The 25235-nt window shown below is 36.7% G+C and overlaps 1 protein-coding gene across 1 annotated transcript in view; it reads left to right on the forward strand.

Moving 5' to 3' along the window:
- The window catches only part of TAFA2 (TAFA chemokine like family member 2), a gene marked incomplete at both ends in the record, with an annotated part of 44910 nt that overhangs the window by 15077 nt on the left and 4598 nt on the right, over window positions 1-25235 (forward strand). The window contains 2 exons of the mRNA XM_084306122.1: window positions 16536-16688; window positions 17751-17910. Coding sequence (XP_084162248.1) covers window positions 16536-16688; window positions 17751-17910 — 313 coding nt within the window. The remainder of the gene's footprint in view (window positions 1-16535; window positions 16689-17750; window positions 17911-25235) is intronic.

The following is a 25235-nucleotide window of genomic DNA, read 5'->3' on the forward strand; positions in this document are numbered from 1 at the left end:
TACCAAAGTCATAGATATCCAAGATATGGAGATGTGTATCTTTGCTTTTGTAGAGAACCATTGAAATCTCACTTGGTTGTTATAATAATATACTAAATGATGGTCTAAACACTCAGAAAGTGAATAAAAATGCCTGTTGTTTAACCCAACAAGCAGCTAAATACCGCACAGCTGCTTGCTCACTCTCCCCAGGTGAGATGGGGGAGAGAATCTGAAAGGTAAAAGTATGAGAACTCATGGGTTGGGATAAAGATGATTTACTAGGTAAAGCAAAAGCTGTATATGCAAGCAAAGCAAAACAAGGAATTTGTTTGCTACTTCCCAGCAGCAGGCAGGTGTTCAGCCACTTCCAGGAGAGCAGGGCTCATCATGTATAACAGTTTTTTGGGATGACAAATGCCATCAATTTGAACATTCTCCCCCTCCTCCTTTCCTCCAGCTGTTACTGCTGAGCATGACACCATGTGGTACGGCACATCCCTTTGGTCAGCCTGGGCCAGGTGTCCTGGCTGTGTCCCCTCACAGCTCCCTGTGCACCCCCAACCCCCTCACTGGCAGGGCAGCACAAGAAGCTGAAGTGTCCTTGGCTCTGTGTAAGCTCTGCTCTGCAACAACTGAAACGCTGGTGTGTTAACAACATTATTTTCACCAAAAATACAAAACACAGCATTGTGTGAGCTTCTGTGAAGAAAATTAACCTTGTCAAAACCATGACAATGCTGTGGTATGTTGCCGTGTTAATGTTTTGCATCCTTCTACTTAGAGATCCTTATATGGCAATGACTGTAAATGTATGCATATATGTAATACTTGATAAAAATAATGAGGGAAAGAACTCTGGCAGTCTCTTAGGTTTGCAGACTTCAGATGTTGCTGTGTATTGCTTTCAGAGCTCTGAACCTTGCATGCACTACTGAAATATGGTTTCTGTTCATTCAGTTGGCAAGACCTTTATGCAATACATGTATTGATAGGCTCCACAAATGATGGTGGGGGAAAGGAAATATGCATGAACATGCCATTCCCTTGAAGAGGTGAGACAAATTATCAGAAATAATCATCTAGCATCCATTTTGTGGAACATATTTGCCAAAGTGAAAATCCAGATGAAGAACAGAGTGTCCATGTTTACTCTGTTGTGGTTTTTGTTTCTTAGAAATTATAGGTGTCCATGCATAACTCCTAGGCATTGCAGTAGTTTCACATAAAGAATCAGCTATTAAAGCAAAGCTGTGCCACTGAAGTCAGGAAAGGCTGGCTCACTCCACCTGCATCTTCTATTTCTGATTTCACTTTCTTTTTATTTTGTGTTAAAATGCTCTACTGACTATGCCTACACCTGAGGGATGTGTGCTAAGATTATTCTCAAAACTTACCTGAGTTGTGATTCCTGTGAAGATGAAACTCCTGCTAGATTTGTGTATGCGATTTGTGTATGTGACAAAGTACCTCATGAATAGCTTTTTGTCAAATCCTACAGTGTATCCCTTGCTGTTCAGCTTTTTAAAGTGGTGAATTGAAGGGGAAGACAATTCTTGTTTTGCGACAGTCTTCTACACATTAAAGATTACTTTTGGCTCTCAACATATCAGTGCCATGGACCTGAACAGTTATTTAATGATCATTTATTTTTTTCTGGCTTGTATTTTAGAATTAAAATGGTATAATATTTGTTATGAGTCAATGTAGGTATTCCTAAGGAACTATGGGTAATGGTTATTTACCCATAATAATTTCATTTAATCTTAAAAATATGCATGGCCCTGTAGATATTTATAAATGGCCACTCATCTGACATTTTTTTTTTTTTTGAAGAAAAATACATTGTATTATGTGTTGTGCATGGCATTCAACTTCATCTGTGGGACTTTGAAAGTGTACATGTAAACTATTCCACAGATAATCTCCATCTACTGATCTTTCAGTTATTTAACTAAACTTCAAACAGTTCAAAGCAATCTGAAGGGTAAAGTTTTGAGGTTCTAATATTGACCTCTGTGAGAAAAATCTGTTAAAATAAAATACGTTGAAGTATCAAAAAGATCAAAGAATTTTCAGTCCTTAAAATGTGTACAGCTAGAATATGGACACTGTATATTCTGTGCAGATTTTCAGTTACCTATACATTAAGTCTGATTCATTGCAAACTCTTATTAGCAATATTTGAATTAAAATTTGATCATTACATTTATTTTTCATAACCTTTTCATTGCTCTCTGAGGGCCCATCCATCTCTTTTTGCCCTCTCACAGTGGTGAGAAAGATGTGAGAATTATGGATTCCCTCTTCAGACTCTCTCTTTGGCAAAAGAAGTGTCTTTGGTGTGGACATCTTGGAGGGTTCCTCATTCCCTGCATCTGATGAGCATTGCTTTGGCCCTTGTGGGAGGAGGATGCATCTTGGCAGAGGATGACATGGAGAGGAGATGCTGTGGGAACTGGACCTGGGGAGGTGTGGGAAGCTTGTCTTGAACAGAGGCAATTAGTTTACTAGTAATTTACTTACATAGTGCTGCAGGTGTGCTTTTTCTGTTCCTGGAAAGCTTATGCCTGAAGGATACAAGGTGAGCTCTGCTGTGCTCTGTGCTTGTATTTCAGCAGTGGCCTAGGCACACACGGTGCCTGGCTTATTTCATGGAAGGGCAGTAACCAGAACGGATCACCAGCTGGCCTGACCTGGCCTCTCACATCCCAATATGCAATGGATGAGAAGATACAGATACTTTCTGTAGAGATACATGGTAAAATATCAAGCCCAGAACCATGCTCTCATTCTCTGAAAAGGTCCCTGAATAATTATATTTTTTACTTTTTTTTTTTTTTTTTTTTTAATTTTCTCTTGAAGGTGTGAATTACTTCAGATGCTTTCATTATCTAACCATTGTTGCAAAGCATGCTTATGGTGTTCTGGGAATGGTGATGCTTCTGCAGCTTCTGGCTTTGGATAGCAATGAGAGCGGTATTTATGTTTCCTATCAACCAGGATTCCTTCAGAAACAAGTGCCAGGGAGTCTGCTCGGAGCATCTTAAAAGATACCTGTTCAGCAGGAAGAGATAACTGAAAATACTATCTACTGGGAATCCTTGAGCAAAAATATTCTTGATTGTGCAGCTCTGAATGGTTCTCCTGGCACTTTCTCCCCTTTTATTTTGCTTGTTGAAATATACTTACTTTTTCTCCATCTTGAAGGATGCCAGCTTCTTCCCAGGCCATCCAGTTTCAACGCACAGCCTCTGTCTAGATACTTATTGATTCATCATGCTTACAGACTTGCTATTTATATGGAATCAATAATGTAGAGAGAAGGTTGTAGCCAGGGAGATCACTCTAAAAGAGGGGATTTCACAGGACTAGACATGTGCCTTGTTAGCATTTTTTTTTTCTAAAGGCCTGAGTTAAGTTCCTCCCCTGACTCTGTGCTTCAAAGAGCTTGCCTGGGGCTCTACAGAAGCAAGCTGAAAGTTAAAATTAAGATCTTTCTTTCAGATGGTGAACTGTGTACTGGGACATCCTACAGAGCTTCTCTTAATACATGTGGGGGAGTCTGAAGTACAGTAGTAAGTCTTACAAGGCAGGGGTAGAAAAGAATAAGGAAACAGACAAACAAACACACAAAAAAACACCTCTGTAACATTCAGAAGGCAAGCGTGCATATATGTGCTTGCAGTTAATGGGAAGAATATTTCAAGATAGATATTTGATATTTAGGTTAAATGGACAGACTAAGGGAAAATGTGTTATAGAGCTGCAAAATAGTATGTGAAGTAGTTTAAAAATATGTTATAGAATTTAAAAAAAAACTTAAATTAATATAGATACACCATTCTATCCAGACATGAAAATAGTTAAAGCAAAGCAAAGTCAAAACACACCCCAAAAGAAAAAGTTTGACATACCAACTAAAGCTATCTGTAAAAGACAACAAACCAACCAAAAATCTTGGAGAATTTTAGAAGTGTGGAAATATGAATATAAAAAATCAAATGTTTTTTCTAGTCAAGTTTTGTTAAATTTCATCACATATGTATGTGCTCATTTTACACACATGAATCCAAAAATATTTTCAGATTCTTTCAACGTTTCAATGTATTTTTATTTATTTATTTATTTATTAATAGATAAATGGGTGCACAAGTGTTATGCAAATACCTTTCTGTGACTGTATTATGCATATTGTGTTAGGAAAAATTCTGCAAGAAAATGTGAATCTTGAAGTTGGGAGAATTTTTGGAAGTTCACCTTGACTTCACTGCGTGGTTTGTATCAGGTCATTGCTAGAGTGCTTCTAATGCAATGTGTATTCTAGGTTTAATCAGCTTAATGATCCTTCAGTACAGATATTACCTGTTAAATAAGCAATGTTGTCCTGGTTTCATATGGGGTAGAGTTAATTTTTTTCGTAGTGGCAGGTATGGTGCAGTTCTTTGTATTTAGGTGGAAAATAATGTTGATAACACATAGATGATTTCAGTTGTTGAAGAGCAGGGCTTTCACAGAGTCAAAGAGGTTTCAGCTCCTCATCATCCCCTACCAGTGGGGAGGCTGGGGGTGCACAGGGAGTTGGGAGGGAGGGGACACAGCCAGGACAGCTGGCCCAAACTAACCAAAGGGATACTATGTCCTCTGTTGTGTCGCCCCCCCCACGCACTTGAAGAATCCTAGTGTGGGGTGAATAAAAGGGGTGTTAAGCACCTTTTTTTTTTTTTTTAAGAAAAGTGGAAAAAAATGTAAAGATTTTGATAACAGAATTCACGGTAACATTTGTGTGCTTAAGTATGAATCAAGCTTATCAAAGATATCTATTACCTAAATAGACTTCTGCACCTTACTAAATAAATAAAAACCTTATCTGTGTAAACATCACCTGCAAGCAGCTAGATGTTTGTTGAGATGGAAATAAAGCACAGGGACTTAGACACATTTTTCTTTGATGAAACCATGTTTGTCCTTCCCTAAGCTTCACTGCTCTTTCCACAGAGACACCTAAAGCCTACTGAGGTGCTTGAGCTATTTTCTAATAAGTGTGAGTAGCCTGGAAACAGGCAGTTCAAAAGAACTATTGAATTTACCTCTCCACCTTGTTACACTAATCCTATTTTATAAAGACTCCCATTCACAGCACTTTTCTTAAGATGTTACTTCAGGCGAGGGCTATGTGCCAGAGGGTCATTCAAATATGTGAGGGTAGAGAAAACCTTTCTTTTTTCCTCTGATGCATGCCTGAGATCATGTTAATTTGTCATAGAGTACAATGTACCCCGAGACCATTTGGGTCAGCTGGAAAAAAAAGAAGATTAATAATGAGAGTCATCTAAGGAAGCAGGGGAAACATACTTCCCATAAACTGTGTAAACTACAGGTTTCTGAAGCCCTGAGAATGAGGATTTTTATTTATTTATTTATTTATTTATTTATTTATTTTATTTTTTTAGTATTCAGTCAGATGCTGAAGACTGCTCTGAGACATGTGCTACTGCTTCTTGCTGAGTTGAAATATTTGGCAGAAGGCCCACAGAGAGAGTAAGAGAGAATAAAAAGTCTTTGTGCCAAATGTTCTTTTGAGTGTCTGAGAGCTCGACTGGTCTTTTTTCTCTGAGAAATCATATAATTAGTAATCTCAAACCTCAGTCTGTTAATTTACAAAATGTCTGCACACTTTAATATATCGTTTGCTTAACATGTTTGATAACAACCTTGGAGATACTGGGGCTTTTGACTTCTTGTAGTATTTATAAACTGCATCTCTCCCTGGGTGTTTCTCTGCCAGTTCTGCACAGGCTTCTCTTGTGGTTGGTGTCAGCCTGAAGCAGCTAGGAGGAAAGGCAGGAAGTGTTTTGCCTGCAAAAAGCAAAGTTTCCATTTCTGGCCCATAAGGAAACACACAGCCTTTGCTGCCATCAGCGTCTTCTCCCGCCCAACAAATGAGACGGTGAAGGTGCAGCCTTGGTGGTAAGTGGTGAGCTACCTCACATGCTGGCTCCAGCAGGGGAGCTGAGCTTTTCTTGAAGTCTCAGCAAATGTGCAAAAGCCTTTTATTCTCTTCCCCTTCCAGTGGGTTGTGCTGCACCAAAGGTCTAGGGTTGGCAGCTGGCAAGAATCCACAGAGTAGCCAAAAGATACAACACTGTTTATTTCCACCTCTGATGTGGACAATCCTGAAAACTGCAATGGAAACCCTGGAAGCCCTGCCACGATGAGTGGAGCCATCAGGCACTGCAGAGCATTGCCCCATGGCTGAGGCTTGCTCCTACTAAAAGGACAGCCCTTTTCTAGTAACAGTTTGTGCATATTCATGTTTTGGGCTTGAGGCCACATCAGGTAGACCAGTGGGGTCACTTTTACATTGGGTATCCTGTGTGATAAGATTCCACATCTGGGAAAGTTAATATAGGGGTAAGCTCATATAAAGAATAGGTAATCAAGAGCATTGTGTGGGCCTGACCCTTGGCCAAGTAAGATATGGCTGGCTACTTGAAATACATAAGAGAGAGAGAGAGAAGCAATAAAAGTCCTTGGCCAATTACCTTACTCCTCGCAGGATTTTGTGCCATAGCCTGTACACTGGGTCAATACACAATGATCTGCAAGAACCCATATGATCTTTGCATGTGATCTTGACTCTGAACTGTCTGTGGTTTCAAAAACCTGGCAATCACCTGATTCCAAAGTTGTAAGGGGGGCAACCCTTACAACCTATGAAGGGCAACCCTGTAGGCTGACAGGGGATCATTTGAAAAGGAGGAGGTTGTCCTTCAGTTTACCTGAAAACTGCTCGTGTTTTAAGTTCCTGTGTTTTTGGAGAAAAGTTTGCCCTGAAGCTCTCATTTGTAGCCACTACCATAAAAAGACCCTGGCTACTGTGAGAGTGGAGATAAGCTTATTTGAGTAACACTGGCTCGCTCCTGCCAAAGGACTGATTAAATAATTAGCCCGAGTAAGGCCAGGAAGATAAAGTCACATGGCTGTGAGCTTTTCAGGTCCGAGAGATCCTACATGAAGTTCTCCATCTGTGGTTTTATGTTTGTAAAGATTTTATGTCCAGCTGGGACTGTGCCAGCTTGCTGTGCTATTCCAGTAAGTCTTTTTCTCTCAGTGGGGATAACTCAATCCTTCAGACCATGGCAGATAGTGCCATGGGGATATCTGAGGCTTGATCTCTGGGTCATTAGTGAATTAGTGAGCTCTTCTCAGGGGTAATGATTAGATTGTAGTTTTTTTTTTTTTTTTTTTTTTTTCCCCCGAAAGGGAAAAACTCTTCCCACACAGATGGCTATAACCAGTGGCTGGCAAACAAGCTGATGGATGAGACTTTTCTTTGGCACCATGCAGCAGAGTATGCTTTGCAATGTGACTGTGGAAATCCATTCATTAGCTCAGTTTTGAAAAGCTACCAGAGATGCTGTCAGCATAGTGTTTTCATATGGACTCTGCTAGCCATTTTCACCCAAGCGGACTAAGTCGGTTAAATGCGGTAGAGGCAGACCTGCAAGAAGAGCTGGGCTAGCATTTGCAGGATAAACACTTATCAAGAATTGCTCTTGTAATTTTAAAGTGGTTCTCTCAGGAGAGAAAACACCATATTGAATCCAAGGAATCTGGGAAGGGCAGGATCTTTTGTGAATGTGTTGCCAACAGGTGGCAGTACAAAAATAATTTGTCCAAACAGGCAGCTCAGTTTTCAAACAATACACCTGAGGACCTGTGCCAAGTTCCAAGAGACATCACAGCAAAACAGAAATGAAAAGCAATGCCGTACTTTTAAGCTAAACTTATTCTCCAGTGATGTAAGTAGTGCATAGCATGCGTTCTGTTTTTCTGGATTTTGCAAGAGCTCAAGGTGACCAAGTGGCTTTTAATAGCTATAGCTGGAGTGCAAGGCATGGAAAGGTGCAAGCAGATAAATAAGACCTCAAAGCCCTGTCAATAAGGTGCGCTTGTAGGGACTTAGGAGATATTTGCACGGGAAGGAGTTATTCATATCATAGCATTACCCAAATCAAGCATAAAAGAGGTTGCATGGCCTCTGGCATGGAATGGGCTGCTCTGATCGAACAGCGTGACTCTTTGGCTGAGCTCACTGCAATGATTTGGCATGTGCCTCTCTACAGATATTGATCCGCTTATCTAGCAGGTACAAGAGGATTATCTTGACAGTCAGTGTGCATTTCTTAGAAGGAAAGGTTGAAGGTTAAATGTTATTTTGCCAAATGCCATCTCTGTCTTCCTTGTTTAATTTTTCTTTCCAAAAGATTTCTAATGCTCATGTCTGTTACAGGCTGATGAATCCAGTAGCTGGGTAGATATGAGGCTGCTGCAGCTCCCTATTCCCAGTTTTTGTCGATGGAGAGGCTGAACATCTATGCTCCTTAGAAAGTAGTTGAACACAGACAGACATGCATGCCATACACACTCAGCCAGCTGCGCAGATCGGTGCAGACATAGCAAACCACCTTTCCTGGCAGCCATGTCCATACACACAGTAATCACTCAGTGGATGGGCCAATCCTTTTCCTCATCCCCATCTATCAGAACTGAAATCTGCTGGCAGAGAGAGCTACATGTACATGCATATATATGCACATACACATGTAAAATGGGTCACTCGGAAGATGGTCTAAGACAGTCAGCCTGACTGGTAGCTGATCCGAGGTGCCTTCATGTCACTAGTTGCTTTCACTTGGATTTACAATGTTTGTGATCTCACTCCAGTTGCTTGTAATCAGATCTCTTAATTTATCACCAACTAATCTGGCTTGAATTTCCCTAGTATTAATGCATATCCACTCAGAGAAGAGAGTACACACACACACACAAAAAGATAGAAATAAGATTTAATAAGAATGTAGCAGAACTCACAGTGTTTGAGCACAGGGCTCAGCTAGACTGGCCCCTGTTTATAATTCACTGGCCCATTTTATCCTTACCCCTTTATTTATTCATGCTCATTCCTCTCCAGTCCACCCTGACATCCCTCCCTTTCCCTTCTTTTGGTCCTTCTGCTAAACATCTCATAGTGAGCCTCACATGTTTCCACAAAATATCTGATGGAAAAATTTATGATCCTTAGGTTCTGTTCCCCCTTCATCCAATAACAGGTCCAGTACTCCTGCAGGCTGTAACGCCCTTTAGTCTGCAAGATTTCTGGGGAGGCAGTTTATTGGGTTGACCCATCTCAGTGGCTTTCCCACCAGGCCCAGGAGCTGATCACTCCCCATGGATGGCTCTGGGAGCACTGAGTGAAGGTGCCCTGTTGGTAGACACTGGCTTGTTGGGCTCCTCTGGTTCCCTGGGGCCTTTGTGTTTAGCTTTTGGTCATGCTGGCTAAAGGTATCATTGGCCATCTGGTGCACAAACACAGTCTTCAAACAAGTTTTGGTGTTTCTGAATGCCTTTATCTCTACCCTCTCAACTCCGGCCTGATCTCATCACAGGGCAGTTGCATTATTTATTGCAGCCAAAATCCATTCCTTTGAGATCTGCCCACAGCTCTTTCCCAGTTATATATTCTCCTGTAGCATGGTTGTGAAGTATCTTTGGTTTTAGTTATTTGGAAAATGGATGATCAAGACACTTAAAGAGCATCTTCTCTCTCCAGATGTTGTCTTTTCAAAGGAAAATTTGGTGTTTGTTTTCAGCTTTACAGTAGTTTTGAATTACCTGAATGTTTTAAATGCACATGGCATCAGTGGAATAGATAACTAAATAATTTTAATTAGTCAAGTGAAATGTAATAATAAAGTATAATAAGATAACATAAAATTATCATTTTTTCCTGCTGATTCTATAGTGCTACCCCATGTGTCACCTGGAAAATAAAGCAGCATGAATGCCTTTCCTAAGATGCACTACAACCGTAGCATGCCTCATGCCTCATTGTCAACACTGAGGACACAGGAATTACTGCTGTGTCTGTAATTGATTTTTTAGTTCACTGGCCAAACATTGGGGAAAAAAAAAAAGTGCTTTTTTTTTTTTTTTTTTTTTTTTCCAGGTAAAATTAAATATTTTGCTTTGCTTTGAAAAAAAAATACAGCTGTAAAAATACCTTAAGTTTGCATTAGCATTTTAAAAAATAAAGTTACAAATTATAAAAAGTCATGTGGAAACAATTTTTTTTTTTTTACCCTTTCTGAGGGTATTTACTTTTAGATTCAATGTGTACCCAAATTTAACTAGATTTCAGAAATAGTTATATTGGTTGGATACTGTAGTTTTAGCAAATGAACTCTTCAATGAAAAATATGACACCTTTAGTGATGGTTTAAAACAAGATTTAATAATTATTATTTATCATATTTTTCAGTCACATATATATATATCATATATATATAATATATATCATCATTTGTTCAATCACTATAATAGATGCTAAATAAGCAATCAACAGAATAAGTATCTTAAGTTGCAAATCTAAATGCCACTTTCATTGACAATACACATTTTTAATTCTATCTCTGAAATTCTGACTCAAAACCACTAATCAAGCCGGAATCATTGAGTTCAAAGGGCTTTGAATCTCATCTCCAAAGGTCATCCTTAGTGAAGTTCCTGTCAATGCTCTTCAAGTGCTTCTTTGGGAATCGGTGGCTTGCTGCATGCCAGAGGTAATGAGATGATGACTGGTATAGGAGACACCTCTGCTTTTTTGCCTTCTGTGCTGCCCGCTCTCCATCTGGCCTATGGAGCAAATGTTTTATGTTCACATAATGAAACTGAAGCTTGTGTCCCTGAAAGTTTGTCTGTTTTTTTTTTTTTTTTTTCTTTTTCTTTTTTTTTTTTTCCCCAAATATACTGATGGCTAATCAAGGAAAAGATCTTACCTCTGACAAAGAGCTTTGTGTTGCTTATGTTCTTAGATCACCACAACTGCAACAATATCACCCCTAGTACCAACAGAGTATGATTAAACCAAATTCAGTTTCTTCTTTACCTGCTTTTAGGTATAACAGAAGGATAATGAAATTAATGAAATGAAGGAACTGGACAATTTGTTTCTTTTCAAAGATATCCATCTATCTTTTAATAGAAAAACTGTCAGTGTAAATATTGGCTTAACTGTAGTTGCACAGTATTTTAATTGCTTAGCTGTAGCAGCTACTAACACTTCTAAAACTACCAACAATATGCAACAATACCATGTCTGTGTGCTTGTGTGTGAGAGAGATTTTGCAAGTTTATTTGTAATCCTTCCTATCTACAATGACACAGTGAGACTGATGTGACATACTGAAATTGCTGAAGTGTAGCAGAAATATAACCTACATTTGTTTTCTACGTCAATCAGAATAAAGAAAGCAAATAGACTACGTGAACAAGAAAACCTACTTTTTCGTGGTTACTCTAGAGTAGGACAGTGATTTAGAGCCTATTGTGGAAAATACTACATCATAACCACTAATTTTATTTTTATTTTTTTATGTCGGTACACTCCACCACCCCTCAGTTTAAATATTTTGGTGGTTACAATGACAGATGACTTAGTAGGAAAGGACACATTGGTAATCTGCTGAAATATTGTTTGTTTTCCCTTGTAGATGGTTATTAAAAACAAAAAAAAAAACATCATCAACAACAAAAAAAAATAGTAGTTGTATTATAGTCCTTAATGTGAGTACAAATTTGAATCTGGTTCACGTAAATAAAGACTACTTATGTGCATAGTTTGAAAGACTGGCTCCCTATAGTATTTCATATGGGATATATTCCTGATTATCCTCAAGATAGGCAAAAAATCCTCAAATTGGCCAAAGTCTGATTAACATTAGATGTAATTTGGACTGAAACTCATGGCTAAAAGTCAATCCTGTTTCTCTCCTCATTGGTGATCCGTTGCTTCTTGTTTAAACTAAAAATTTGTTTTTGTGAAGAGCTTTAGAAAACGCACAGATGCATGTAAATAAAGCTTTGTACATTTTACATAGGCTCACTGATCTCACAGGAATTACCTGGAATGTAATAAAAGAAGATGCACTTATCTCATATAAGGGTACAGAGCTTGTCAGCCGATACAGAACAGGTTTCTACAGGAGGAGGTGATCACGCGTCAGTGGTTGCTTGCTCCTGCTGTTTCTCTTTGGCTGAAACTGCTTCTCACTGGTCTCTGCACTCAGGAGTAAGAGCTAAAGTGATAGAGAACTAACCCTACAGAAGAGAGGTTATTTTTCTGTTCATCTAAATACTTGGCTTACTATTATCATTGTTAAATGGCACTGTTCAGGCAAGCAAAGGATCAGTGAAGGAAAAGAGGCAATGTATTTTATTTTTTAGTACTGTTAGTCATTATGTTGGCTTTGCTGTATTACCCAATTATACCTGTCTTTGCAGAGAACATATAAGTGAGACTATTATTACTATTATTATTATTATTATTATTATTATTATTATTATTATTATTATCATCACTAATTTATTTGTACAGTGGCTACTACAATGATGGAGAACCTGAATATAGATATGGTCTGTGGTTTTATTTTATCTAGGCCATGGCAACATGTTCTTTTTTTTTTTTTTTTTTTTTTTTTTTTTTTTTTTAACTGTCCATGTATATGTATATGCATTACCTATGCAACTTTCAGCAAAGAAAAGATTCAAACCGCCTAGCAGAGAGTTGTCAGATTTGGTCATGAATGATCAGGTGACAAGGCTGAGAAATAGTGATCATAATGAAGAGTGGAATTCAGAAACCTTTACTTGATTTAATGCTAGATTTATCTATGATGCTACAGTTATGATAAATATATATATATATATATATTTGTGAGTTACAAAATAATAATCTGGAACAATATCTTGTCTTCTGGTCTGGAACAAATTTCTCAGAAGTAAAGGAGTCAGAGCTACAATTTAGTGTCATATGTGCTGTGCAAATATGACTAAAAAATTCACTCATCTAAACAAAAGAAATGTAAAGAAATGTGAAAGAACAAGAATAGGTAGAAATTATATATATTTACAGTTATTTACTGTGTTTGTTTAAACATACTCTTTAAGCACATTCAATGTTTTGTGCTGTTGCATACAATGAGGAATAATAATTACTCAGCTTTATATTTCCTAGGATCATAATTGTGAGCACTCAAGTTTTTGTAGCAATAACACACTGATTAATGAGATAGCTATTCACAATTTCACTACATGAGAAAATGCTGTAAAAGTGGCAGACTAATTACAGGATATACTGTTAATGAGTAAGATATGATTATATCTGTTTTCCAAGTTACATGCTCAGATTACAGTGTTCCATCTTCTGTAACGTAATGTATACATATATTACGTTATACATAATAATTGGGAAAACTTCACAGTCTGTACACATAGATATATCTCAGTCTCTTTCTTCAGTCCTTCTTCACATTGATTTCAGGCAGGATTACTTGCATTAGCAGGACTGAGGATGCAGAACTGAGGGTTTGCAGTGGTTCTGAATAATGAATTTCCGAAGGATTCCAGAAATGACAGTTCTGTAAACATTTTCTGCAAAGCAAACAGCACACTTTGAAGTCTGTGCTTGGAGAAGAAGAAACAAAACCAAACTGCGAATCTTCAAAAGTTCTATCTCCTTTTTGTGGAATGGTTCAGTGCCTTAATGAGGTTAATTTGTATTAGGTTGTGGGGAAATCCTTTATCTGCAGCATAGAGGCTTTCATTTTGCATGAATGTGACAGATACTGTACTTACTGCACAGGAACTTAATTATCTGATAGCATAAAGACCTGAAATCCCTGCATTTCCTTTCAAGGAATATTCATAGCATACTCTAGATGGTAAACAGAAACTAGTGGATGGCTAGCCTAGATATTCAGTGATTGAAATATATATATGCTTTAGTAGGTTGTTTTGTTTTTATATCTAGAAAATTTCAAAGCAGTTTTATTAATGACAAGACACTATCAGTAGTATATGGTTATCTTTTATTCTATCCCATTTTCACATATCTTTTCATCCCTTGAAGTGCTTTTCTGTAATGTACATGGATATAAGTGACCATTTCTTCTAATTATAGTCTTTTTTCAGATAAGAGCCTTTAAATGCCTGATTTCCTGTTTAGGACAAAGTGAGTTTCTTTCAAAAGTTTTGTTTTAGAATGAACATTTCTCTCAAAGCTTTTAAAAACAACTCTTTTAACTGGCTTCCATTCCAGATGGCTATTGGTGTACATAATACCAATATGCTTAGCAGGTATATTATGACATTTCACAGTATCATGGAAAGATTTGAGTTGGAATCAACCTTAAAAACCACCCAGTTTCACCCCACCTGCTACAGGCAGGGACACCTCCCACCAGACCAGGTTGCCCAAAGCCCCATCCAGCCTGGCCTTGAACACCTCCAGGGATGGGGCATCCACAATTTCTCTGGGCAACCTGTTCCAGTGCCTCACCACCCTCAGAGCAAAAATTTTTTTTCCTAATATCTTATTTAAATTTACCCTCTTTTATTTTAAAGATATTCCTTATCGTATCACTATTCTCCCTAATATGCTACCATTTCTGAAGTCTTCATTTCTGGAGACATGGTAGAGCTGTGTAAAACTATGAAATGAGACACTGAAAGGACAAAATTTCAAGATCACTGAGACACATCAGAATACAGAAAAGAACTGAAATCTAATATAGTGAAAAATTAAGCGGGAAGAAATTCACTACGTTTTCTTTTTAGACTCAGTGTCTTTTTTTTTTTTTTTTTTTAATGTACCTTTCATAACACAAAAATCATTGAATTTTTGTTAGCATGTGTGTGTAGAAAATATGCGATTGCCTATCAAAATAAAGATGAATGTGAATTTACAGAAGCAGTATGTGCTTGCTCTCTTATATATTATGCATATGAAAGATATCCTAGATTATTTTTTATTATATTCACAAAAACAAAAACAAAAACCAACCCTTATAGTAATTGTATTAAGAAAAATGAATTTATTTGGATTTTCTTATTGGCAGAGCAACCTGTGAAATGGTTTGGAAAATAATTAAAGTACTTAAAATATAAAAATATTCACTCAGCATCAAAAGAATCAAAATATCAGAGTTCATATCATCATATAAAAATATGCAAAGTGCTCTCCTTGCAATTGAATTAAAAATGATATTTTTTTCCCTAGATTTCTGATTTATGTGTTATATTTCAATATCTCACAATATGATGGATCATGGGTTAATTGTGTTTCACTGTGTTACATAGTTTCATCTGTAGTACAGCATGATATGAGAGAGTATAATCTAACCTGATGTAGCACGATGTAGTGAGTGACTACAAAGATCACAGGCTGTTCCACGGACTTTGTTCTACTGAAAAATGCATAATTGCCTGAATGAAATGTTTAGTAGTTTATGTTTTGTTAATGAAGACCCAGAGTCTAATTGCTGCCTGTGGCTTTTGTCTCTAGGCACATTCTTGGGAGCCATATCTTACATCAAGTATACTCTCTTTCCTCAGCCCTTTTGAGAGCTGATACTGTGCAATAACAGCTGAGCAGATCCAGTCATAGATGTTGGGTTCCTGAAAGCTGATTGGTAGGGCCTTTACCTTGTAAAAACTCTCAATTTTGCCATTAGGGTGTGAAAGGTAGATGTACTGTTCAGTACACAGGCTTTGCATAAAGCATACAAAAAGTTAACCAGCAGATGAAATAGAGGGGCTGCCAAAATACATATTGTTTTGCATAATTCGTAGTCCTTCCTGTACAAAGTAGTAGGTCAATACCAGTTAAAATTTCAGATTCTTTCTCTATTCCTTCTGATGGAAATGAACTATCCCCGGAAATACCTTGTCTGTTTCTTATTTTCTTTACCAGTGACCACTGCAAGTTCTGTTAAAATTATTTTTCTGATTTCTGGATCCTCTCATAACTGACTGCTGAACCAGAAAGGTAGTTTTCTTACCAGTCTTACCAAACTGGTCCTCTTATAGGACTCCAGTAATATGACTCTAGTAATTGGTTAGATCACCAAGTGGATACTGGATAATGAAGATTGTCCTGTTGCAGGGCTTTGAAAAGCTTTGATTCCTCATGTTTCCAGATTACCTTTGCAGTGCCAGGCAGAGAGACTTAAAATGTGATTCCCTAGTTTGTTTGTTTATTTTATTTTATTTTATTTTATTTTATTTTATTTTATTTTATTTTATTTTATTTTATTTTATTTTATTTTATTTTATTTTATTTTATTTTATTTATTAGGATGTGGCTATAGAAAATACACAAGTGTTTATGGGAGTCCAGAAATTAATATAGTGTCTAGGTTAGTTTTATAATGTCTCCCCACTTCACTGGAACAGTCCTGTATGCAACCTTCTCCAATTTTTCTTTAGCCAACATTTTCTGCCTGAGATAGTCATACTACATTTGGAAAAGAAATCATCTTCACATTCTACTGTTAGTATCATTGTAATTCTATTTTCATGCTTGGCCTTACAGAGCCTAGTTTAATGCATTTCTGATTAAAAACAAACAAACAAACAAACAACAACAAAACAGAAAAACAAACAGTATGAGCCTACCTTGCAATGTTATCAAATTGCTCATCTTATTTTCACAGCTCACCATGTTAAAACCGGGACCTGTGAAGTGGTGGCACTCCATAGATGTTGCAATAAGAACAAGATAGAAGAAAGATCACAGACAGTGAAGTGCTCCTGCTTCCCTGGGCAGGTAGCAGGTACCACCCGGGCAGCTCCTTCTTGTGTTGATGGTGCGACTATTTTTATTGCTTCCTTTGGTTGCATGTTCCTAGGGGGTTTTGTTAGCTTAGAGACATCAATAAAAAAAAGTTTATTATAGTTAGCTATTTAAAATAAGAGGAAGAAGGCTTCTGCATTTTGAAGGGCATGCCCAAGGTGAACGAGAGGAAGATGGGAAAAATGAATTATTTGCTATTACTCTGTGGAAATGCTAAGTGAAATTATTAGATGCCAATGAAAGAGACCTCTTGAGAGGCTAAATTTGATCTAACTAACAGAATGCCCTCAGAGTTGTATGAAATTTACTTAATTAAAAGTGTTTACACAAAATCTACATGAGCATATCATTTTCATATGCTGCAGTCTTACATTTTATTTATATATCTATCTTTATCATAAAGCAGTATACAAACAAACAAACAGAACAGAGTGTTTTTTTTTTTTTTAATCTTTGTAGGTGAATATATATATATATTTCTGTTCAGAGTACAGTATTAATGTTTTACTTAACAAATCTGGCATTGTATTTTATGTTTTAATTGGGAAAATACCAGCTCATTTTCCACATCTATTTCTCTGAAAGAGGAGCAGGATGGATTCACCCTTTACATGATCTCTTTACTGTTGATATGTTGTTGGCTGTCAGAGAAGCAGTAAATATGTCATCTTTGGGGAATAAATTTAATCAGCCTGTGCTAGACTATAGTGTAGATCAGGCAAAATATACTAACTCAAAAGAAGAAGAGAGCTGGCTTAAAACTTTGAAATCTGTCTGAGCAAGAAAAAATGAGAGTTGGAAAGGAATGCTCTGAAATTACTTTCTGAACTGCAGTAAATTAGAAAACAACAACAGCAAAAAACACCACCACACTACAGAAATCAACTTTGAACCTTGTGCAAATTGTGGTTTCATTTCTTATGGAGATTCTGAGCTGGCTGCAAATTGCAGAATAGCTGTCACTTAATATATTTCCAACATTTTCCTGGAAAACAAAAGAAATGTTGCAATATAATGACATATTAATATGTCCATTCTGAGAACATGCAGATATGGTTATTTTCTTCTGTTGTAGCTTCAATAGTGGAGCAGAAATGGTGGTGCCACATGCAACCATGTCTTGAAGGGGAGGAATGTAAGGTTCTTCCAGATCGTAAGGGATGGAGCTGTTCCTCTGGGAATAAAGTGAAAACAACTAGGGTAGGTATGATACCAAATTTACATGCTACCAACAGGTAAAAAAAAAAAAAAAAAAAAAAAAAAGTGCACAGGAAATTGGGTTCACATGGAAGACAGCAGTTGAGAAGAATAGAAAAGTGTGACAAGAAGCTTACTGGGATTGGACTTCCTGGTCCTGCACACTTGTCTCAGCATACTTTGCAATTGCTTGATCATGGTAAGCAGTATGCCAGACCTTCTCAGGTGAGCAGTGGAGTTGAGCTCTTTTTCACCTTCTGGTAAAGATCACATGCATTATAATCTGATATCTATTTCTCTCTGAAACCGGTTGCACAAAATCTATAGACCCTGCTAAGCTGTTTATTTACAGGATAGCAAAAGAACATTTTATCAGTAACATGGAATTGCCATGTTTCAACATTGAAACGGCTGAGTATGGTAAGCATTAGATGTGTAATATAATACGAGCTGGTTCTTTCTGTCTGGAATGACTGATTTACTACAGAATTTTGTCAGAATTTCAGTAAAATTTTTTTCTCCATTTGACACTTTTTGTTTCATTGGTTCAAAATTAGATTAACAGAAGAATATCTAACATTCATCAAATACTAAGTCATAAAACAAAGTAAACCTGCTGTCACCTAAGCTTTTTAGTACCTAATAGAATCACAAGATTAACAGATTCTTCAAATAAGCAGTAAGCACTCAAACTTCCTAAAACTCCAGAATTGTATCTCTACATGGTCAGTAGTTCTCCATCCACATAAAAAATTAAAGATGTGCTCTGAAGATACGCATGCATGTGTGTAAGCATAAACACATTCACCCGTCCACTCCTCCACCTGCACTGGATGATTGTTTTGCTTATAGGTATTTAGTAATTGTTTGTAGAGTCAGGCTATAACTTGCTAGTGTGGCGTATTCTTTATGTAGATGTGCCTGAGTGTCTATGTCATTTGAATGATATGTGCCTTATGTGGGCACTAAATTTCTGGTACACCTCAGTTGTAGTGATGTAGTGTGTACTGGCTGAATTATATTCCTTTTGTTCATCAGAGAGATCTGCATGTCTCAGTTTCTGTATGCATAAGACTTTTGTCATTTTGACATTCTTCAAAGGAAGGATGCTTCCTAGATATTTGATATACAATTGCACTCCTGTATCCTCTTTCAAACGTATTTCTTCTGAAGCTAACCTTGCTTGAATTCTGCCCACACATAACCTTGTACATGCCAACACAAACCTGAATTTATGCACGTAAGATGTGTGCATGTAATACAGCTGAAAAAACTTCATAACCATCAATAATAACAATAGAAATAGGAAAAGAAGTGTGTGTCTGTGTGGCATGCATGTGTGTGTGTTTTGAAATTTGTTGCAGTTGCTACTACATTATATATGGCACTATTAGTGTTAAAGAATGCATTACACTTCATATTTAATATGACTCTTTAACAAGCAGTAAATAAAAGTGTGGGTCTGGATTACCCTCCTGTAGGAAAAAAAAAAGTCACAAAAAGGGGAGACATCAATAAGAATCTCTCTGAGGATATTTCTTCCTCTCTTCCTCCCATTTTGTCAAAAGATTATTATTATTATTTATTTATTTATTTATTTATTTTTTGTATTGGTCAAGGCTATGAAGTTCCACCCTTAGGAATACAAAGAAACATGACTCTTGTCCTCAAGGGCTAATGCCTCTGCTACAGACTTGTAGGTTTGGCTCTTTGCAGGAGTTAGTCTCTTCTTGCCCTTGATGGTTGGTGGCAATCCTTAGGACTCATTTTAAGGCTTTTCAGAAGAGATGCTATGAAAAAAAAAGGCCATCTGGGACACTGATTCAATACAATGGCCACCATAACCTGCTTGCCAAACTATCAACAGCAAAAGGAAAATACAAATCCCCTTAAATCCCCCACCATTCATTTTACCTTCTAGTTTGTCCAGATACTATGCGTTTCTCCCTTCTCGCTTCATTTCCTGTGCTGTTGCAGTACTGTTTTCAGACATTCCAAGTTTGAATTAATATTTCTGGCTGAGAGTTGGTCTCAGTCATTGACACCAGGTGGTAGGGGAATGAAGGTTTCTATCTTTCTGGTTAAAAAATCTCAGGAGAGTGAGATTTTAAGACATGCCATTCTGATGCCCAGGAAAATATACATTGCTATTAGGAATGCCAATGATTGTGTTGAGCTTGCTTTCAAAAGCAAGTACTTTTCCCTAATACGTAGTGACTACAATTATTTTTGTAGCTCCTCTTTCTGCTCTCCCAAGTCTATAAATAAAAGGAAAAATTCTAAAGTGCTTGGTGGTTTCAAAACCTCTTTTTTTTTGAGAAAAATGTAAAAGAACTGTACAGGGAGTCAGTATTAAGAAGTCATGAATAATAACCTTCTGATTGTCAAATGAAATAACCCATATGTGATTATCATGTATAATGTAAAAGCATAAAGAAACAAAGGGAACTGAACAGCCTGGGTGAGTTAAGTGTACTCCAGAGGAGCCTTGTGAAAGCCTTCCTGAAATGTCTAAGTAGGTCTATATTCACCTCCAAACGTTTATGTAAGTTTGTCTCCTTCGTGTGCAGAAAAGGTAACCCAATTAACTGATGAAGTATTACCTTCTCAGCTACAGGACACTGGATTCAAAAGCAGCACCTACATTTTCACATCTCAACCTGTTAATAGTTAAGCATTATACTATAGATAAAAGCAGTAATAGAAAAGAATCTATTTATCTTGTCCACACCTGTTAGCATATTTAGTCACAGTGCTTTAAAGCCTGGTGGCACCAACTTCTTGATATTTATCAGTCACTAAGCAAAAAGGCCAAATGAATGATAAGAAAAAAAATTGATTTTTAAAAATGTGGTTTACTTCAGGTTTTGCATCTTGTTCAGAAATGGGGACCTAATAAGGTTATATATTAATAATAAATTGGAAATAGAATGAACTTTATGGTACTCAGAATTCACATAAGTAATGTGGCAATTATTTACCTTAGAAATGCAAAATAATATAGTATTGAAAAATTAAATTTTATTTCCTAATTTGTCTACGTATTAATGGGAGATTCAGATGTTCGGGTTTAACCATAGAAAAATAATGAAAAGGAGGTGGGGAAAGCGTGCGTGAGCAAACTGAATACCAAATAAACTTATGCTAGTTTAGAATTGATAATTTTGGACCTGGGTAACATGCAAGTGGGGAAGGATATAAAAGGGAGCAACAAATTAACCAAAACACTATTTAAAAAAAAAAAATATTATTTTCATATAGAAAAATGCATGTTCCTGAGCATTTTACAAAAAAAAGAAAAAAAAAAAAAAAAACAGAAAGGAAATATGAACTTTTATTAAACAAAGGAGCCCTTTAAAAAGACTGGAAAGCATTCACATAACGTCTGAAGAGAAAAAATCCTGTTTCTTATTTCTCTCCAGTACATGGCGTACCTCTTCCACATCTGAGGCCTCTCGTAGGGACTTTTTAAAGGGAAATCCAAATGCCAGGCTTTACTTTTATTTTTAAGAATAAAAGTAAAGATATAAAAAGATATAAAGATATAAAAAATAAAGATAGTGTTGTCCACTATCTTTATAATGCAGGCTTACCTCAGATAAGAGCAGAAGCTATACGTGCCTTGTGTGAACGTGCAAGCTTCAATGCTTCCTGGGGTCCTGGTTCTCCAGTCATCCACCTTAGGAGTAGATTGGTCATAGCTTCTGGACAGCCTGTAAATCCAGGTGTCTTTTCTGCAGAAACTGGGATGCAGGAAAATGTGAAATGGTGCACCATAAATCTTACATTCAAATCCAGGAGCTTTGACTGAGGAAGTGGGAAAATTCTCCCCCATTCACACCTGGGAGTCGGGAAATGTCCCTGGACTTCAGTTCAGGGACAGTCTGAGATTCTGTTTCAGAGAAGGTGGGCTGGTATTCTACAAAAATGTAGAGAAATGTGTATTAATGTTTTGCATATGAAATACTACCTTGTCCTTAAACTTTTAACTTGATTTGTTAGAACTGCAGGGGGAATAAGGGGAATAATTTAATGCTAAGTTCTGGTTAAATTACTCAAAGTGGAATTCACCTGGCTTTGCTTAGGATAGGACTGTCTAGCTTAAATTGTAGGCTTTCTTACTAGTATTGGAGAGAACTGTCTGCTTCCAGAGGTCAATTTGTTTTGTTCTATGATAAGTCAGATGAATTTGGATATGCTTATGTCTCCCTATAACTCTGAAGGAAAGCTATGATGATTAGCCTAGGGTCTAATATTTAGATGCTTTTCTTTGAAAAGAAAGATGCTGTCTAGGACACTTTCACTGATGTAGTCTTCAGTAGGAAGCTGATCAAAAACTTCCTTAATTCTCTGTCTGTTTGGGAATTTTTGGGCTTTGACCACTATCAAATGCAATATAATGTAAAAGAAGCTTCAGAACTCTTCATGCTCTGAAGATATACAGTGATATGCTAAAAAAGTGAATCATACTCTGGTGAGCAACATCACCAGTATCTATTATTCAGCAGAAATTGGTAACCAGTGCCTATCCTTTTGGGACAGTCTAGTTGGTGTAACAATAAGAGTATAAATGAACCGAAATGATCAGGTGTATTTCATTGCAGGTGTTAATAATTAACTTCTGAAAATGTCTAGAAGGTGAAAGTGAACAAAGTAGTGTTTTCCTATTAACAAATACTAACAGTATTTTCACACAGGTTGTATAAGGCCATCTTTTGGAAATGTACATGTAACTTCTGGAATAGCTGGATACTCACACTTTTTTTGAGAAGCAGAAGAAACTGCAATTGTCACTCAGAAAACTAGGTATTATTTTTAATGTGAGGGGAAAAAATATAGTCCAGAACAGAAAGAAATCAATAGCTAATATATTACTATATGACAAACCAATATTAGAAATGGAGTGCTGTAAAAAATAAAATAAAGTAAAATAAAATAAAATAAAATAAAATAAAATAAAATAAAATAAAATAAAATAAAATAAAATAAATATTCCAGGGACAGAGAGAAATAAAAGAGAAATATTACAAGGCCAAAAATAAATCCATATTGAATCCATTTATCTGCATTCCAAATCCAAATCTGCTTTCCAAATCAATACCAGAGATAGATGACTAGTGAGAGAAGAATAGAAATATTGCCAGGATGTAGAGAAATCCATACTGAGAGTGTTTATCTACATTCCAAACAATATTGGAGAGAGCCTGAAGTCAGATATTTGTAATATTCCATTTAATCTAATTTTGCATTATGGCGTCCAGAATTTAAAGCAAACTAAAAATTGAATAACGTTCTTGGAAAAGGAGAAAGTATACTATCCAAACATACCAACTGGCTGTGTGTGAAGCCAAATGGTGTTCAGCATGTGAATTCCACTACTCTGCAGTTCTCCTGTTACCTATAAATTCAGCTTACATTTTTACTCTTTCTCACTTGCAGATGCTGGACTGTTTCTAAACTGATTACAGTTGCTGATAGGAGAGGCAGTAATTGTGTTTTTGTTTCAATTTATAAAATATGTTGTTCATAACTGTTTCAGAACAAAGAATGAAAGAGCTTCCTTCAGATACCTTTACGTAGTAATGCTTTGTAGTGGGCTAAAGGAGGAGGGCTGAAGGCCTGAGACAGATTCCTGAGATTCCCAGTATCAGAAGGCAGCATTAATGGTGACTCAACTATTACCAGTGCTGTCATAACCAACACATGAATAAGACAACAAAATAATATAGAGAGAAAATATGTCCTGGGATTCAAGAAGGAAAGGACATTATTTTTTCTTGAAACTGAGCTTGATATCTATGTTAGTAATGCAGCTGTTGTTGATCTTTGCTCCTCCCTATCAGCAAAAGATGCATTGTGTCTTTAAGAGGCAGCAGAAAAAAAAAAAAGAAAAAAAAAAAAGTATTACCGTTTTCTTCTGTCAAAGTTGAATAGAAATATTGCTATTGTGGTAGCTTCTTCCCTTTTATCGTTATTCTTCTTCCTCCAAGCTTTTCAAAAACAGCACTGGTGATGAAGTAACTAAAAAAATCAGAAATTATAAGCATTGTGTATAGGGTATTTTAGGATGTTTCCAATAGGCTGGATGTATGGTAATTGTGGTCAGTCTGTTCTAATAAGGCAGTGCATTTCTTGTGTGACATTTATTTCAGTGTAAAACTACTGTTAACCTCCATCACATGGAACACTTTGCCTTTTGCTTTGACCACTGTGAAACCTGAAGTACTTACAAGATAAATCAATAATGTGTCTGTAGTAAATAATTACGGGAAGTGTTTCTTCTAATGTGTTTAAGGAACTGTATTAATAAATTTAGAGACTACCTTGCTTTAAAACTGCTATGTCCCCCTGCCTTACTTCAGTCTCAATCTATAAGTCTATACCTCACCAAACCTTAAGTTTGGGTGAAGATCTACAGGAATAACTCACAAATAGTGACTAACTATACTTTGTGGTTCATAAAAAGCATGCAATTACAATACACGTAAGTGTACAGACCATAGCAAAATATTAGGCATGGAAAGGAGTGATTGCACTTGTGACAGCCTCTTTGTTGCTATGGTATCTCTTTCCATGCCTTTGGCTAATATGTCACTAGCAGAAATTTGCAGCTGTCTCAGCATGTTTCTCATTGCTAACTCAGAGACCTGCTGTATCTAATCTATCATTAAAATAGTCATAAATGCTATGTATACATTTTCTTAAAAAATGCACACAAGTCTCAGGGAGCAAATGAACTGGGAATAGAAAAGATAACATTTTCTGAAGTCAAGCTAGCTTTTTGTATTTGTCAGTGATGATTGTTTTGATATACCATCACGATTCTTTCCTATTGAAGAACTGTATTTTTTTAGGATGTTGAAACACTAATTTTTTGGACACTTGGACATTTTGATGGAAATAGCATCCCTGGACCACACATGTAGTAAGCTAAGTATAGCTTTCAAGAAAGTTTGAGTGAATTACCAGTTTTCAGGGCTATGCAAATCACTGAATCCCTTAAAAATAGCTACTGTATGCCAAATTTACTTTAACATGGAGTTGGCAGGCGTAGTTCTACCCTATGAAAAGGTTCCTGTTTCAAGTCTGGTTCAAGTCTGGTTCTGTTTCAAGTCTGAATAGGTTCCTTTTTCAGTGCATTTAACATGAGTTTTGGCCCACAGAAATCTAGGCAAGCCATATTCCACCCCCCTCCCCAAAAAAAAGCATACTAAAAAAAAAAAAAAAAGCAAACTAATAAAATATAAAACAAGTTATAATGAAAAGGGTTAGAGGAGGGATTAAAAGGGGATTAAGGTAGTGAAAGAGGCCACTTTTAGTGAAAGAACATGCATAGAGAGTTTGCCACAAGACCAGATAACAG

Source organism: Netta rufina, assembly GCF_964035555.1.
Source record: "Netta rufina genome assembly, chromosome: 1".
NCBI lineage: Eukaryota > Metazoa > Chordata > Aves > Anseriformes > Anatidae > Netta > Netta rufina.